General features: G+C 44.6%; 1 protein-coding gene across 1 annotated transcript; it reads right to left on the minus strand.

Annotated features, from left to right (window-relative positions):
* Positions 1 to 4,856: 4,856 nt before the first annotated feature.
* Fcgr2a (Fc fragment of IgG receptor IIa) lies at positions 4,857 to 14,210 on the minus strand. Its single transcript, XM_032915157.1, has 5 exons — positions 13,846 to 14,210; positions 13,143 to 13,163; positions 12,259 to 12,516; positions 7,388 to 7,642; positions 4,857 to 5,540 (listed from the first exon to the last, which is right to left on the minus strand). The coding sequence occupies exons 1-5, from the start codon at positions 13,928 to 13,930 to the stop codon at positions 5,356 to 5,358; spliced, it is 804 nt and encodes a 267-aa protein (XP_032771048.1). The 5' UTR covers positions 13,931 to 14,210; the 3' UTR covers positions 4,857 to 5,355.
* Positions 14,211 to 15,082: the final 872 nt, after the last annotated feature.

The raw sequence follows: 15,082 nt of genomic DNA on the forward strand, positions 1-15,082 counted from the left end.
CGATTTTATTTTTATTCTTTTACCGGCTAACCTCTAAGAACGTCAAACAATGGTGTGTAGAATTCGGCAACAATCTGGGGGACCAACCCGTAAGAAAGCACGGCATATGAAAGATTCGGCTTTTCACGCCCGTTTTTTGAGACTAATCCTATAAAGTTCCTCTCCCAAAGAAGCATCGTCCCCAGAACGTTTTGGAAAGACTTCCTGGAGGGTTTTTTTGTTTCTTTGTTTTTGTTTTTGTTTTTTCGTTTTTCCTGTAACCCTGTTTTTTCTTGGGTGCAAATGACCCCGTGATTCAGATATAGTATTATCTGAATTAATTACTGTAGCACCAGCCCATTATAGGTCCCATAGCAGTAGTTCTCAACCTTCCAATGCTGCGACCCTTTAATAATAGAGTTCCTCAGGTTCCAGAGACCCCCAACCATAAAAATTTTTTTTTGCTACTTCATAACTGTACTTTTGCTACCGTTTATGAATCGTAGTTTAAATCTCTGATATGCAGGATATCTGATATGCGACCCCTGTGAAAGGGTCCTTTGACCCCCACAAAGGGGTCATGACCGTTGTCCTTAAGGCTGAGGTGGCTTCATAAAGCAGTGAGACTGCATTACTTCCCACTGTCTGAGGTTTTGAAAATTGAATCTTTTTATCATGCTCCATTTTCTTTAGTATAGAACATCCCATTTTGACTTCCTGATGTTGAACTTATATCAAAATCCAAAAGATTATTTTTTTAAAACTCCCCAATCCTCTTGGGATACAGGCCAGCTCTCTCTGTCTCTATCTCTCTCTGTCTCTATCTCTCTCTGTCTCTGTCTCTCTCTCTGTCTCTGTCTCTCTGTCTCCCCCCACATCCCCACACCCCTCCTCCCTAGGGTATGCAAATTTGGGTGTCCCCAATTAAAACAGTCTAGGGGGCTTGATCAAGCAGTTTTCTCAACCAGTTAAAGAATTAAAAGGCAATAAAATTCTGAAGCTCAGCAGGTGACAGTGGAGAAACCTCAAGTACCACAGGCAGGATCCCCAGTTAGGAAAGGAATTTACTGGAGGTGAGGACACGGACGTACTTCAGAGAACATAGAGAGAGAGAGCCTCTGCAAAGCACAGGTGTGTGTGTGTGTGTGTGTGTGTGTGTGTGTGTGTGTGTGTGTGTGTGTGTTGGGTGTGTGTGGGGGTGTGTGTGTGTGTGTGTGTTGTCAGGTATGTGGTATTGTTGTGTGTGTGTGTGTGTGTGTGTGTGTGTGTGTTAGGGAGTGGGGGGAGGATGTTACAGAAGTCAGAAAGTCCAGTCTTTTCTCAAGTCTTGGGGCAGGGGCTTTAAGCCCCTGAAGAGTTTTTCCTTCCCTGCATAGGGTTGGTCAGCTTGAAGAAATGGAGATGGTTGACTGACTCAGAACTGTCAGGACTGTGTGATGTGTCCTAAATAGGCCTTGGACTTGCTGAGCCAGTCCATCAGCAGGGGGCTGCTGAGAGAAACAAAGGCCTACATTGGGTTTGTTTGGTTGGTTTTGGTTGGTTTGGTTGTTTGTTTTTAGTATAGAATAGAGTTTATTCAGGGCACGGGAGGGGAGCGGGTGACAGGGAGAGAGGGGAGTAGGAGAGGAGAGAGAGCAAGAAGGCAAGAGTCAAAGCCATTGTTTTAAGCAGCCAGGCTTTTGTCTCAAGACAGGAGGGTGAGGCAGAAGCTGGCCATCTTCGAGAAGTTCGCCCCCTTTATTACCTAGCCAGGGCCTTTCTGTCTGTCTACAAGGGAGTCTAACTAACTTCTGGTCTCTCAGCATATTACCAGGGAATCGGAGTTCCCTTTTGCAAGTTCTCAGTCTCGTCAATAAAAGAACCCAAAGACAAACTCATAAGGAGACACAGAACCATTTTATTAGAATTTGAGAGGAAATCACAGAGTGGGCCCAGTGCAAATCCCAGAAGCTGCCAGGAGGGAGAAGAGAAAGGCATGCCTTTTGAGGTCAACAACAGAAGTCTGCAAGCAGGAGAGAGAGAGAGAGAGAGAGAGAGAGAGAGAGAGAGAGAGAGAGAGAGAGAGAAGGGGGCAGGGAACGCTCAAGAAAATAGTAAGAAACAACACAAGCATCAAGGGCAAGCACACTTGGGACTCTGGTCAACATCTAAAGAGAAGATAGAAAGGGGGATAGGGCCTGGCATGGTGGTGCAGCCTTTAATCCCAGCACTTGAGAGACAGAGGCAGGTGGATCTCTGTGAGTTACTAGGCCAGCCTGGTCTACATAGTGAATTCTAGGACAGTCAGGGCTATGTAGAGAGACCCCATCTCAAAACAAAACAAAAGAAAGGAGGAGGAAGAGGAAAAATAATGCTTTTGAAATTGAACGCCTCTTTTTTTTTAACCTGGAGGAAATTACTTTCCCTTAATGGGCTTCACCCGAGCTCTAATGCCTCCATCTCTTCATGGGGTAAACCAGGGGTGAAGTCCAAAATTGATTAGGAGAGGGGTCCATTCCCCATGGCCTCCAGTTCTGTTAATGCCTGGCTAGCTGCCTAATGCAGTCATTACTGGCCGTGCCTCCAGCACCAGCTGAAACTTCTCATTTGCAAAAACAGATGCTAGAACCCCTGCTCCATAATCAACTGTTTTCTTCCTAGAAAGATAATAACCCAATGGGGTATCTTAAAGTCCTCCACCACTGTGAACTGAAGGGACACCTATGATCCAACACTAAGTACAAAATATAGCCATGTTTTGTTTTGTTTTTCCAGAGCTGGGGACCGAACCTAGGGCCTTGTGCTTGCTAGGCAAGCGCTCTACCACTGAGCTAAATCCCCAACCCCTATAGCCATGTTTTATAGCATGACTCCAAACTATAAAAGTCTGTCACACCAACTAGCCATATGTTCTTGATCAAGTGATTTCATCTGAGGCACATTTGTCTTAAAATGAGATTGGACCACACTTTTTTGTTCGCTTGCTTGTTTGTTTGGTTGGGGGGGGGTGCTCTTTGGCTTGGTTTGCTTTTTGGTTTTCTTTGTTTTTGTTTTGTTTTTCGAGATAGGGTTTCTCTGTGTAGCCCTGACATTCACTATATAGACCAGGCTGGCCTTGAACTCTCAGAGATTCACCTGCCTCTGCCTTCTGAGTGCTGGAATTAAAGGCTTGGGCCACTGGTACTGAACTGGACCACCTTTAATAAAGACTTTGCAGCCTAATAATCTCTGATTTCAAACATTAAGGAATGCACTTAATGCACACATGTTTATTAAGTGTTTTGTCACGTGTCATAATACTGAAAGGGTCTGAGTATGTGGTGGCAAACAAAACAGGCCCTCCTGTGGCTCATAACTTAATGGATGGGGGAGGGGAGTCAAACACTAAACAAGCAAGCATACAGTACATTGACAATTAAAAACAAAAGAGTGGGGGTGGGATAGAGGGTTTCAGAAGGGGAAACCAGGAAATGGGATAACATTTAAAAATGTAAATAGAAAATGCAATTAAAAATCATAAAAAAAGAGAAACATAAATTAGGGGAATGTAGGCTTACATTTTTCAAAACCTACTTTAATAAGGGTTCTTAAATGCTTCAACCTCCTTCTAGCCCACAGCAACCAAAGGTAGGGGAGAAGGTTAGTAGGAAATGGGAGATGTGGACCTGTTTAGAAGTAGTTCTTTGGAGCGATTCCAAAAATGAGTCAGTAGCGGCAATCTCAGTCCAATCAAACACACCAAACACACATCAGTCGCAGCAACTCAATCCAGAAGAAACCACAAATCTCCACCAGGTTCGCAGTAGTCTACAGAACACCGGAAGTCCGTTCCTCTCTACGCTAAGTCACAGTAAGTCACGCTGGCAAAGATCAGTGAAGACCAGTCAAGCGTTGCAAAGCGAATCCAGGCCTCCTCTCACTGTCTGTGGTGTTATCTTTATAGTCTTTCTAGACATCACAAGCTCCCTCAAGAGTCCACTCCAACGGAAGGTCATATGCTCTTTCACAGACAGCTTCCAGGAAAACACCACATGTCTGTTCTCAGCAAAACATCCTCTCATAAGACAGCCTCCAGAAAAAGAAAAAAATCACATGATACAACCGAGTCCCCAGAGAAACCAGAAATTTCCACCTCGGGAGATTTAGGGGTGTGGTAGAGGAATAAGCTTACACTACTGAATAATCAAAGAGCCCTTACTGATAACACGTGAGTAAAAACCGAAGGACGTTATCGGAGTCTGTTTTCTGTTCCTATTGTAAAGCATACGAGACTAGGTACTTTAGTAAAGGAGTGGGGAGGGTTCTTTAGTTCACAGTTATAGATACCGAGGTCAAGTGGCCACATTTGCTTGGCTTCTGATGAGGACTTTGTGTTGCTCTACTCGGGGCAGAAAAGGAGAGTAAGTGCGGGCCCTTGTGAGAGAGAAGGCAGCTGAGCTGCAAGATGGCTAAGCTATTGTCCTGAAAAGCATCAGCCCTGCATCTGTGGAGGCACGGGCTCACCCCTTGTGGTCTGAACGGCTCCCATTGGTCTCTGACACCTGGCAGCACTGCCCCTGAGGCTCAAACCTTAGTATGCGGGGTGTTTTTTTTTTTTTTTTTTGGTTGGAATAAGTCATATTTAAACAAAGGCCAAGTGAAACAGGATGTGGGTCCCTGCAGGCAAGAACATGCCTGAGACAGAAAATGCAGTCTATAGAAGTAGAGCTGCTGTGTTCTAGGAAGAGCAAACGTGAGAAAGAACGAGCGAGAAAAGCAGAAGGAAATGAGATCAGAGAGGTAAGATCATGTGGTAACATCTTACAGAACACTGCAAAGTCGCTAGATTTCCTTCTAAGTACAAGGGAAAGCTTTTACACTGTTTTGAACAAAGCAGTCACAGAAAGGAGATCCTTGGCCCAGATTGATTTCTGTTTTATTATAGGAGGTCAAACCCAGAGCATCATGTGTCCTGGATAAAAACTGTGCCACCAAGCCCCAGCCTTCCCCCACCTCTTGTTTAAAATATATATATTACATTTTAATTTGTTTCTTGTGTGCATCTGCCATGGTGGCTGTGTGGAGGTCAGAGGACAACTTTCAGGAATGTGTTCTCTCCCTTTGCCCTGGGTCCCTAGGGATCAATCTGAGGTCTTGTCTGTGAGCTTAGCCATGGGTGCTCTTTCCTGATAAACATCTAAACCCAGGGTCTTATTGGGTTATCCAGGATAGACTTGCACTCTCTCTTCTCTAAAACCCGGGCAGCCTTTGGTGATCCTCCTGCCTCAGCCTCCTAGCAGTTGTGATTGCAGGACCAAATATCCAGCCTGGTGGTAAGTTGCTTTCAAAGGAAGGCTGTAGATGAAGCGGCGGTGTGGCTGAAAAGAAGCCGCCGCTGTTTAGCCATACGATGGGATGTCATTTGTCCTGAGGAGCCTTGTACTTCCCGACTGACAGGGATCTCCTCCAGTCCTCCCCGGAGGTTTGAAGATTTCTCCGTACACAGAAATACAGGCCGGTGTCCACCGCAAACAGGAGGCCCATCACTAGGCAGAAAGCGGCATGGAACCACACTAGAGAGGTGGTGGATGCCGTTGCTGAACCTGGGAGGAAAGCAGGAAGAATTGGAAGGAGTGAACCATTAAGACAGAAATTCAGAAATTAGGGACAGTGAGGTCCCTAGTGCAGAGCTTCTGTAAAGTGATTCACACCAAGTACTTAAAGTAAGGACAGGAGCAGATAAATCAGGAAGCCTTCAATGGACGTTGGTTGGTTGCTTGGTTGGTTGCTTGGTTGGTTGGTTGGTTGGTTGGTTTTTTGAGGCATAGTTTCTCTATGTAACAGAGCTCTGGAGCTGTCCTGGACTCACTTTGTAGACTAGGCTGACCTCAGACTCACAGAGATCTGCCAGCATCTGCTTCCTGAGTGCTGAGATTCCAGCTGTGCACCACCAGGCCTGCCTTTCAGTGGACTTTTCATCTCTCAGCCTTCTCCAATGTGTTGCTAAGTCTGCATTTCCTAAAGGGCATGGCCATAGCTGTCTGAAATTATAGGAGACAAAGACTTTGTGGTCACTGGGTGTTAGGGCCTAGGTAGAATATTAAGGCCTAGATTGAATGTTAGGGCCTAGGTAACTGTTACCTGTCTAGCCTTCCATTATAAGAAAACTTTCTCATATGTCTCTGCTGTTACTAGGAAACTTCTAATGCCGGAACTGATTACCTATTGTCATGTTCTGTGCCCTTGGAAACCAATCACAATGGAAGTCGGTAGAACTGCTTTCTGTAGTTACACACAGTAAGCAAGGACCTGGACCTGAGTATAAGCTTTTATGGTGTTTGCTTTCATAAGCTGCTCTTGGGATGGACCCCAACGTAAGAGAGACACCTGCACCAAAAAACTATTTGGACTAAGACTTCTACGTTGAGTAGTAGTCAAGTAACGTTTAAATTCCCAAGAACTCCCTGGGAATTGACATTCTTTGTCAGAAAGAGACGTGTATGTAGGTGGCTGACATCCTGGTAGACATGTTAGAATATAAATATTAGAGAAGACAAGTCCCCCGCCACAGTCGGATAGAAACAGGATAAATGTACAACAAGCACATGTTCCTAAGGAAATCCCCCGATGCAGATGTTTGTGGAGTTGGGGCTTAACATAGGGATTTTAGATCCTATGGGATCTTAACCTGGGTCATGGTTCAGTTCCTGAATCTGGACCATAGCCGTGGCCAATCAATCCTGGGGCATATGCTCAATAAACTCTCTCCATCTGATTGAGATCGGTTTTCAGGTGGTTTGTGAGGTGATTCCTGGACCCCAACAGTGAGATTTGGCAACTGCCACGTGAAACATCCCATTTGAGACAGGGATTTTCAGTCAGAGTTTTGATGGAAGCCATCTCTTCCTCTCCAGACTGACCTCTTAATTATCATCCTCCTGCCTCAACGTTGCAAGTACTGGAGTTACAGGGCTGCATTAACAGGAATCCTTAAAAGGCACTGTGAGTATACCAGGAGAGGAGCAGAACGCAGATGGCATTCTACCTCAGCTTGAGCTCAGAACCTGTCACTCCGAGATGCCTGAAGACAAGTCTCATGGCTGGAAAACATCCCTTGGGCAACCTTGAACTAGCAGTCCATAAACCACTTCAGTAGCTCTTTACCCACCACCTCCTCTGGTCCTGTGACTGAGACGTGTTCACTAACCAATACCAGCCAGTCAACAGAGGTTGCAATTCTGAAAGGCAGAATTAGGATTTCACAATGCGAAATTTCTCAAGAACAGAGTCATGTTTTTCTTGTGAGTAGAGAAAGATTCTCAGGCCAACGTGGCTGCCCTAAACTAGAACCTAAGGTGTCAGTAGACGGCCACACATCTCAGAATCCTAGTGTTAGGACACAAGACAGAGCAGAGTGTTTTCAAAGAGAGTAGCGGGCATTGTGGCTCACCTTGGACAGTGATGGTGACAGGCTTGGACTCGTGTACTGTCCTTTCTAGATATGCTTTGCAGTAGTAGTCCCCACTGTGACTGTGGTTGGCGTTTGAGATGGAGTAGCTAACATCATAAGGATCATATGACACATATACTCCATTCTGGTAGAAGAAGATCTTGGTCAGCTGTATGCTCTTCCAGCCGTGACACCTCAATGTGATGGTTTCTCCTTCCAGAAACACCAGTTGAGGGGTCTGGAGCAGCAGCCAGTCTGAAAGATGGAAAGACACTTTACCAAGAGTAAGATACAAAGGGGTAGCTGGGCGATGGTGTCACACGACTTTATTACCCAAACTCTAGAGACTCTGCGAGTTCGAGGCCACCCTGGTCGGGGCTACACAGAGAAACTGTCTCAAAAAAGAAAGAAAGAAAGAAAGAGAGAGAGAGAGAGAGAGAGAGAGAGAGAGAGAGAGAAAGAGAAAGAAAGAAAGAAAGAAAAAGGAAAAATCGGGTTGGGGATTTAGCTCAGTGGTAGAGCGCTTGCCCAGCAAGCGCAAGGCCCTGGGTTCGGTCCCCAGCTCCGGAAAAAAAAAATCCAACACACAAACAAAAAGACACCAAAGTGCTGGAGAATCTCTCATCAGAACGTCTCTCAGCACAATGCAGACATGAGGGCCTGAGTTTAATCCGTAGGGACAGGGAATGTTGTAAAATCACAACACCTCAGAGGTGGAGGCAGAGCAATCAGAAATGCAAGGTCATCCTCGCTATGTAGCAAGCCTGGCCCATATGAACAACAACAACAGCAGCAGCAGCAACAACAACAACGAAAACCCAGGGCCTGTGCAGCAGCCTATCCCACAGGTCCACGTGACTCACACAGAAAAAACATTCCATTACATTTATGAGGTCTTAAAAGCAATTTCAAAACAGTTTTATGGATTTAAAACACTATACTTAATGTAGGACATACATTAATTTCAGTAACTATAGGTGTTGTAGAATAGAACTTTTGGTTTATTATTAGAATAAGTGTTTATGGTCTGGGCTTACTAGTTTAATGATATGATTTTTTTTAACAACTCTTAGAAAGTGAGGTAAGTAGTCCTTAACTGTATTTGATTGAGTAGAGCCTGAATCAGGCCAGGTTCTCTGTCCTAGTCTGCTCCGGCTTCCTTGACAAAGTACCATAAACTAAGCACCCAAGCCAGATGTGGTAGAGCCTGTCTGTAATCCCAGGATGTGGCAGTTAGAGCAGAAGGAGCAGAGTTCAAGGTTATCCTCGAACCTGGGCTCCATGGTACTCTCATCCTGATAAACAAATGTTCCAAACAGGACCTCGGAGGCATTATACACAATGCACACTTCTCAAATAAATCCAAAGCCAGAGGCCAGAAATGTTACCTCTAATGAGAGCTCACTTCCTAGTTTATAGAAGTGAGCTTTATTGTCATTCCTACAGAACTTTTGTAGTCTTCCTCATACGGACTCCACTCTCCTAACCTAGTTACCTCCTCCCAGGACCACCCCCTAATACCATGCCTTGGTGGTAAGATTGCAATATCTCAACCTTGGAACATAAGCGTTTGAGAGCACAGCACACCCTGAGTGGAATCTTCCACCAACAAAAAAACGGAAGTGTCTGACCTTCTCGGGGAGTGTAGAAGTTTGTGACATTGAAGCACAGGCTGACCAAGAAGTCATTACATAACCATGGCTGCCAGCATGCTTCCTGTCTCAGTCAATATTACATACAGGTGTGAGCTATCATGTCCTGTAAGCCTGGTAAGAGCTCTTTGTTTGGTGGTTTGGTTTGGTTTGGTCTGGTCTGGTTTGGTCTGGTTTGGTTTGGTCTGGTCTGGTTTGGTCTGGTTTGGTCTGGTTTGGTTTGGCTTGGTTTGGTTGAGATGTGTCAGGTCTTGTTATAGTAGCCCTGGTATCCTACTCACCCTGCAGGCCAGGCTGGACTCCAACTCCCAGAGCTCCACCTGCTTCTGCCTCCCGAATGCTGGGATTAAAGGTTCATGTCACCATACCTGGTTTTTTCAATAAGATCTTTTTAAATTCCCTGTTCTCCTCTGAATCTGAACAAAAAGGGCAGAACGTTTTAAAACTTACAATGATTTTCCTGTCTTCATTCAGAACATCCTGGGAGGCAGGAGAGATGGCTCATAGGTTAAGAGCACTGTCTGGTCTTCCAGAGGTCCTGAGTTCAGTTCCTAGCAACCACATGGTGATTTATAACCAGCTAGAATAAGATTCTAGTGCCCTCTTCTGGCCTTCAAGCGTCCATGCAGGCAGAATGCTATATACCTAATAAATCTAAAAAATACTACAACCGTCCCCAATACTTCATCGATGGTAGGAGTCACATGGTAGGAGTCACATGTATGGTACATGCATATCATGCACACACACACCCCACAGTACACATGCAGAGGTCAATGTATAAGTCAGTTGGTTCTCTCCTTCAACCTCTATCAGAGATTGAACTCAGGTCAACATGGCCGTGTGGAAAGCACTTTTATCTAGAGAGCCATCTTGCCAGCTCTACACTTTTCTGTTTGGTTACTTGGTTTTGTGTTTGTTTTGTTCTTTGGGAGTGTGCACTTTGTTGGTTTTGGGGACAGTGTTTCACTGTGCAGCCTTGGCTGGCCTGGAATTCACTGAGATCCACTTGCCTCTGCCTTCTGAGTGCTGGGCTTATAGGCATTTGTCACTATGCCCTACCACATCTGTCTATTTTTTTTTAAAGGAAGACTAGTTTAACATCTGGCTGAGCAGTAACTCGAGGGCTACTGTGATGGTTTGCTTATGCTCAGCCCAGGGAGTGTCACTATTGGAGGGTGTTACCCTGTTGGAGTAGGTGTGGTCTTGCTGGAGTAAGTGCATCACTGCAGGTGTGGGCTTTAAGTCCCTCGTCATAGCTGCCTGGAAGTCAGCATTCTGCTAGCAGCCTTCAGATGAAGATGTAGAACTCTTAGCTCCTCCTGCACCATGCCTGCCTGGACACTGCCATGCTCCCACCTTGATGTCAATGGACTGAACCTCTGAACCTGTAAGCCAGCCCCAATTAAATGTCCTTTATAGGACTTGCCTTGGTCATGGTGTCTGTTCACAGCAGTAAAACCCTAACTAAGAGACAGCTACCTACAGCCTCTAAGGGTAATTTGTAATTCTATATTTTCATAGGACAAGCAAGAACCATGGGCTGTTTCGGGACAAATAAGATGTAAAGAAAGAAAATGAGTAGCTATGGTGTTCACTGGGCAGATTTTTGAAGTTAATCCAATATTTATTTCTCAGAGTGCTGTCTATGGAAACTGCCTATACTTCCAAGATCTCTCCAGCACTGGAACCTTAAAAAACCATTTTATTTTACCTTGCTTTATTTCGAGACACTCTCACTATGTAGCCCTGGTTGATCTAGAACTTACAGAGACACACCTGCCTTATGCCTCCAGAATGCTGGGATTAAATGAATGTGTAACCATACCCATCCTTAAAGTACTGTTGTTGCTGTTGCTGTTGTTGTTGTTGTTGTTTTTAATCTGTTTTGGTATTAAATGGGAGAATCTAAAACACTAGATACTTACATGTATTAGCCTCAGGGCTTGTGTACCAAGATATATCTGAGGTAAACTATTAAACTCCTATTTTCAGATATTAGAGTGGGATAGGAATAGTGTTCAAGGTCATTTTCATTATAGACGCTGTTAAACTGAACACCATCACTTATTTGCACAAACCTGAATCAGATCATGTGACTCGGTCAGTTAAGACCACCCCACAATGGAATGCTGCCTCGCCACAAGAATGAACCCCGTTTGCAAAAAAAAATGTGGATTGAACTGAAAATCGTTCTGTTAAAGTGAGCTAAGCCGGCTATAGAAAGACACAGGTGCAACATCACACATATTATAGTATTGGAAATACTCAATCTTCCAGAGGTTGAGACCACAATGGAAGTTAGCGGAGGTTGGAAAGAGAAGAGGGAAGGGTGATTTACAGTCAGATAGGAGCAAAACATTTCGAAATGCTTTGTGTAGTAGAGCATCTATGAACAATGACATTGGACTGTGTATACAAAAATAGAAATAGGGGTTGGGGATTTAGCTCAGTGGTAGAGCGCTTGCCTAGCAAATGCAAGGCCCTGGGTTCTGTCCCCAGCTCCGAAAAAAAGAAAAAACAATAGAAATAATAAGAATCGTCAGTGTTTATGTTATGAAGCAGTGGTAAATATTTGAGGTGGTGAGTATACCCAACTTAAACCAATTTAAGAACTAAACAATATGCACACAATAAAAGGTTGCATGCTGTCCTCCATAAATATATCCCATGTATCAAGTAAGACTAATTTCAAGTTTTGAAACCTTGAAGTACTATAGGCTTTCATCTCGTCTAGGGATAAAAGTCGTCACACAGCCTATCTGCTCCACGTGTTTCACTCGATTCCCTTCCCCTCATCTCTGGCCTCACTTGCCAGATTTCAGTTCCACCCTTGGGGATCTCGACTCCTTGCTCCTCTTGCTTGTTGAGTCTGCCCCTGTCCTATAGTCTTTAAGACTTTCCTTCCTAGAGTCTCTGTGCTTCTCCCACAATGCCCTGGCAGAGCTGATGTTTACGAAGCAGGGGCTTCCTTCTGCTTCTCTCACAACAGCCCTTCTGTGGCCTCGAACCTCTTGCTCAATTGAGATTGAGACCCACACAGGCGTCCTCTTCCACCCAAGACTATACGGAGTAAGTGATAAGGGAAACGTGTCTTTCAGAAAAGCTCTCCGTGATGTTTCCCAGAAACCACACCATCCTTTTTCTTGTAAATGTTTGCCCTGTACGCAGTCTCCAGACCTGGTATCACAGCTGCTCCCCGGACCAACTTTTACTAACCAGAAATCACTTCCAGATGTACGGGGTCGCTGAGGCTGGTGTGCTCCATTCGGCACCGGTATTCTCCACTGTCATTGACTGTGGCCTTAAACGTGTAGCTGGCTTGGACCTGGCCCCAGGTGGAGCTCTGGTTGTGGAACCACTGGGTAGAAGAGTTTCCAGGATTGTGGGTCCCTTCGCACGTCAGCGTCACAGTGTCGTCCCTGAGCACCTGGATCCATGGGGGATCACGTTTCACCACAGCCTTTGGAAGATCTGCTGTGAGTGAGAGAAGATATAAACAACTCAGTTTTGAGGGACTGTGCATTCCAAAGGGGAACAAGGGGCCAGAGAGTCCCCATCCCAGACCAGCTAAAGGTCTGAGGATAATGACTCAGAGCTATAACCTAGCAACGGGAAGGGCGGAGCTTTTAAGATCTGAGACACATAATTAATTCAAGACCACTGCGGGCAACTTAGCAAGTCTATTCAAAATAAATTGTTGGTTTTTTTTTTCTTTTTTTGGAGCTGGGGACCAAACCCAGGGCCTTGCTCTTGCTAAAGTGCTCTACCACTGAGCTAAATCCCCAACCCTTCAAAATAATTTGTTAAAGGCTTGTAACTCAGTGGTAGAAGCTTGTGTAGCACACTTCAAGTCCTAGTTCAATCTCTATCTCTAAACCATTTTCAAAAATCATATACTTGCCCTGGTCTCTTTCCCTTCAGTGTTTGGAGAATCCAGTTGGAATCTTACCAAGGATTAAACTTCAGGGCCCATTGTGAGAAAACTGCTCAATCTGAACCCAAGCCTGATCCTTGGTAAAGCAGACATTTCCTTACAAATTAAACACAGTGTTCTGTCGTAAGATAGCAACGCCTTGTAAACAAGGGAAACACAAACTTACCAGTCTGCCTGTCTGCAAAAGCTGTAAAGAGGAAGAGAGAGGGTGGGGGTCAGTGTTGAACAGCAGCAGATAAAGTTGTGTGTTAGGAGTCCTCATAAGCTTACAGCCCTTTCCCCATGAGCCTCCTCATGAGTCTTTCCAGTTTATCTTATCTGTTTTTAATTTATGTAGCTCGAATATCTTTCTCACTTAGTGCCAAGTGCTTGGCACAGCTGCAAAGCAAGTATGAATATTTGGCTCAAGACAGCCTTTTGAGAGACCGTAAAAGGACCTCCGGATTCTGACCTTTAAGTAACGCTTAGAGTAAAAAGAAGTTAGAATCCTCTTTTGTTGTTGTTGTTGTAGTTACAGTATCACCATGTCAACCAGACTAACCACTTGCCTGTCTCCTAAGGGCTGAGACTAAAACATGTATCACCACACCCAGCTCTAAAAACCTCTTTTTTGACAGGGTCTCACAAAGCTAGGTTGGCCTGGAATTGGAACTTACTACAGTTGAAGCTGACCTTGAACTCCTGATTCTTCTGTCGACACCACACACAAGTGCTAGGATTACAATCAGGTACCACCAGACATTGTGGCTCTTGCCTTTTAAATCTCTCCCTGGTTTCTAAACAAGACCCACTCTTCACTACCCTGGTCTCTAGAATCCAGACAGTAGGAGAGGCTGAAAGGATTGTATTTCAAGATGATCCTTACTCACCAAACAGCAGCAACATTGTCAGTGGTGGGAGTAGCCATTGGCTTCCAGAATGTGCATTCTGAAACATCTGGGTCTCCAAAGTCATTCAAGAACTGGGTCAGAGTCTGATGAGGTCTAGGAGATGAACTGCAAAAAGAGGAAGGAAATGGACTCTCTTGCTTAACCACATGGGTCAGCAGACTCTGTTTCTGCTAACTTAACAATAGCAAGTTAAACAAGATGTGGTCTCTGCTTGATAGTCATAGCTTCTACACGTAGCCCCTTCTTGTATACTTCGGGGAAACCCCAAGTTACTGTTGGTTGTGAGGAAAATGGGGAGAACACTAGAAACCAGAGGAAGCCTCTATTTACTGCCTTGATCTGATGCTCTTTCATAAATTCCTGGGCTGCCTCACAGGCCAACGCAGAAAGCCTCAGGGCAGCTTCGGCTAAGGAACTTTGACCTAGGTGAGATAAACAGATCTTCTAAACAGGTAATTGAAAGAAACAACATTTGACTATTATTATTATTATTATTATTATTATTATTATTATTATTATTATTATTATTATCTGAAGAAGTAAGTCCAAAAAGGTCTCTACCCTATATGCAAGTGTCTGACCTTGCCCTCCACATACATAAGAAGTCGTGGGGTGGGGGGTGGGCAGTTGTTTTGGTATTTGAGACATTGTCTGTCTATGCAGCCCAGACTGTCCTGAAAAATCACTATACAGATCAGGTTGCCCTTGAGCTCACACAGCCTGCCTCTGACAACTGAGTACTGGGATTAAAAGCATGTGCCTTTAATCCTCTGGTAAGGCCTAGAGCAAAAACAACGTTTTTAAATAGAAGAAATAAATTTGTTAAAAAAGAAATTATAGAGCTGGAGAGATGGCTCAGTGGTTAAGAGCACTGACTGCTTTTCCAGAGGTCCTGAGTTCAAATCCCAGCAACCACATGGTGGCTCACAACTCTCTGTAATTGGATCTGATGCCCTCTTCTGGCGTGTCTGATAACTAAAATAAATAAATCTTAAAAAGGAAAATTATAATATCATAAATGATATTCAAATGAGGAAAATGAAAGCTGGCAAGATGGCTCAGTAGGTAAAGGCATGGACTGACATTTGATGGCCAGCCTCACACACACACACACACACACACACACACACACCAGCATAATTTTGATATGCTTTAACTAGCTCAATGGATGGGCATTTCTAAACCTCCCTGTGGCTAGCACACATTCCCTTCCAGG

Source organism: Rattus rattus, chromosome 10 (assembly GCF_011064425.1).
Source record: "Rattus rattus isolate New Zealand chromosome 10, Rrattus_CSIRO_v1, whole genome shotgun sequence".
Classification (NCBI taxonomy): Eukaryota; Metazoa; Chordata; class Mammalia; order Rodentia; family Muridae; genus Rattus; species Rattus rattus.

Excerpts from the sequence above, each read along its gene's own strand:
- Fcgr2a (XM_032915157.1), bottom strand. The coding sequence starts at position 13,930 with ATGACTTTGGAGACCCAGATGTTTCAGAATGCACATTCTGGAAGCCAA. Across the intron at positions 12,517-13,142 it reads TTTTGCAGACAGGCAGACTG|CAGATCTTCCAAAGGCTGTG; the intron begins GTAAGTTTGTGT and ends TCTCACTCACAG. Across the intron at positions 7,643-12,258 it reads ACATCTGGAAGTGATTTCTG|ACTGGCTGCTGCTCCAGACC; the intron begins GTTAGTAAAAGT and ends TCCATCTTTCAG.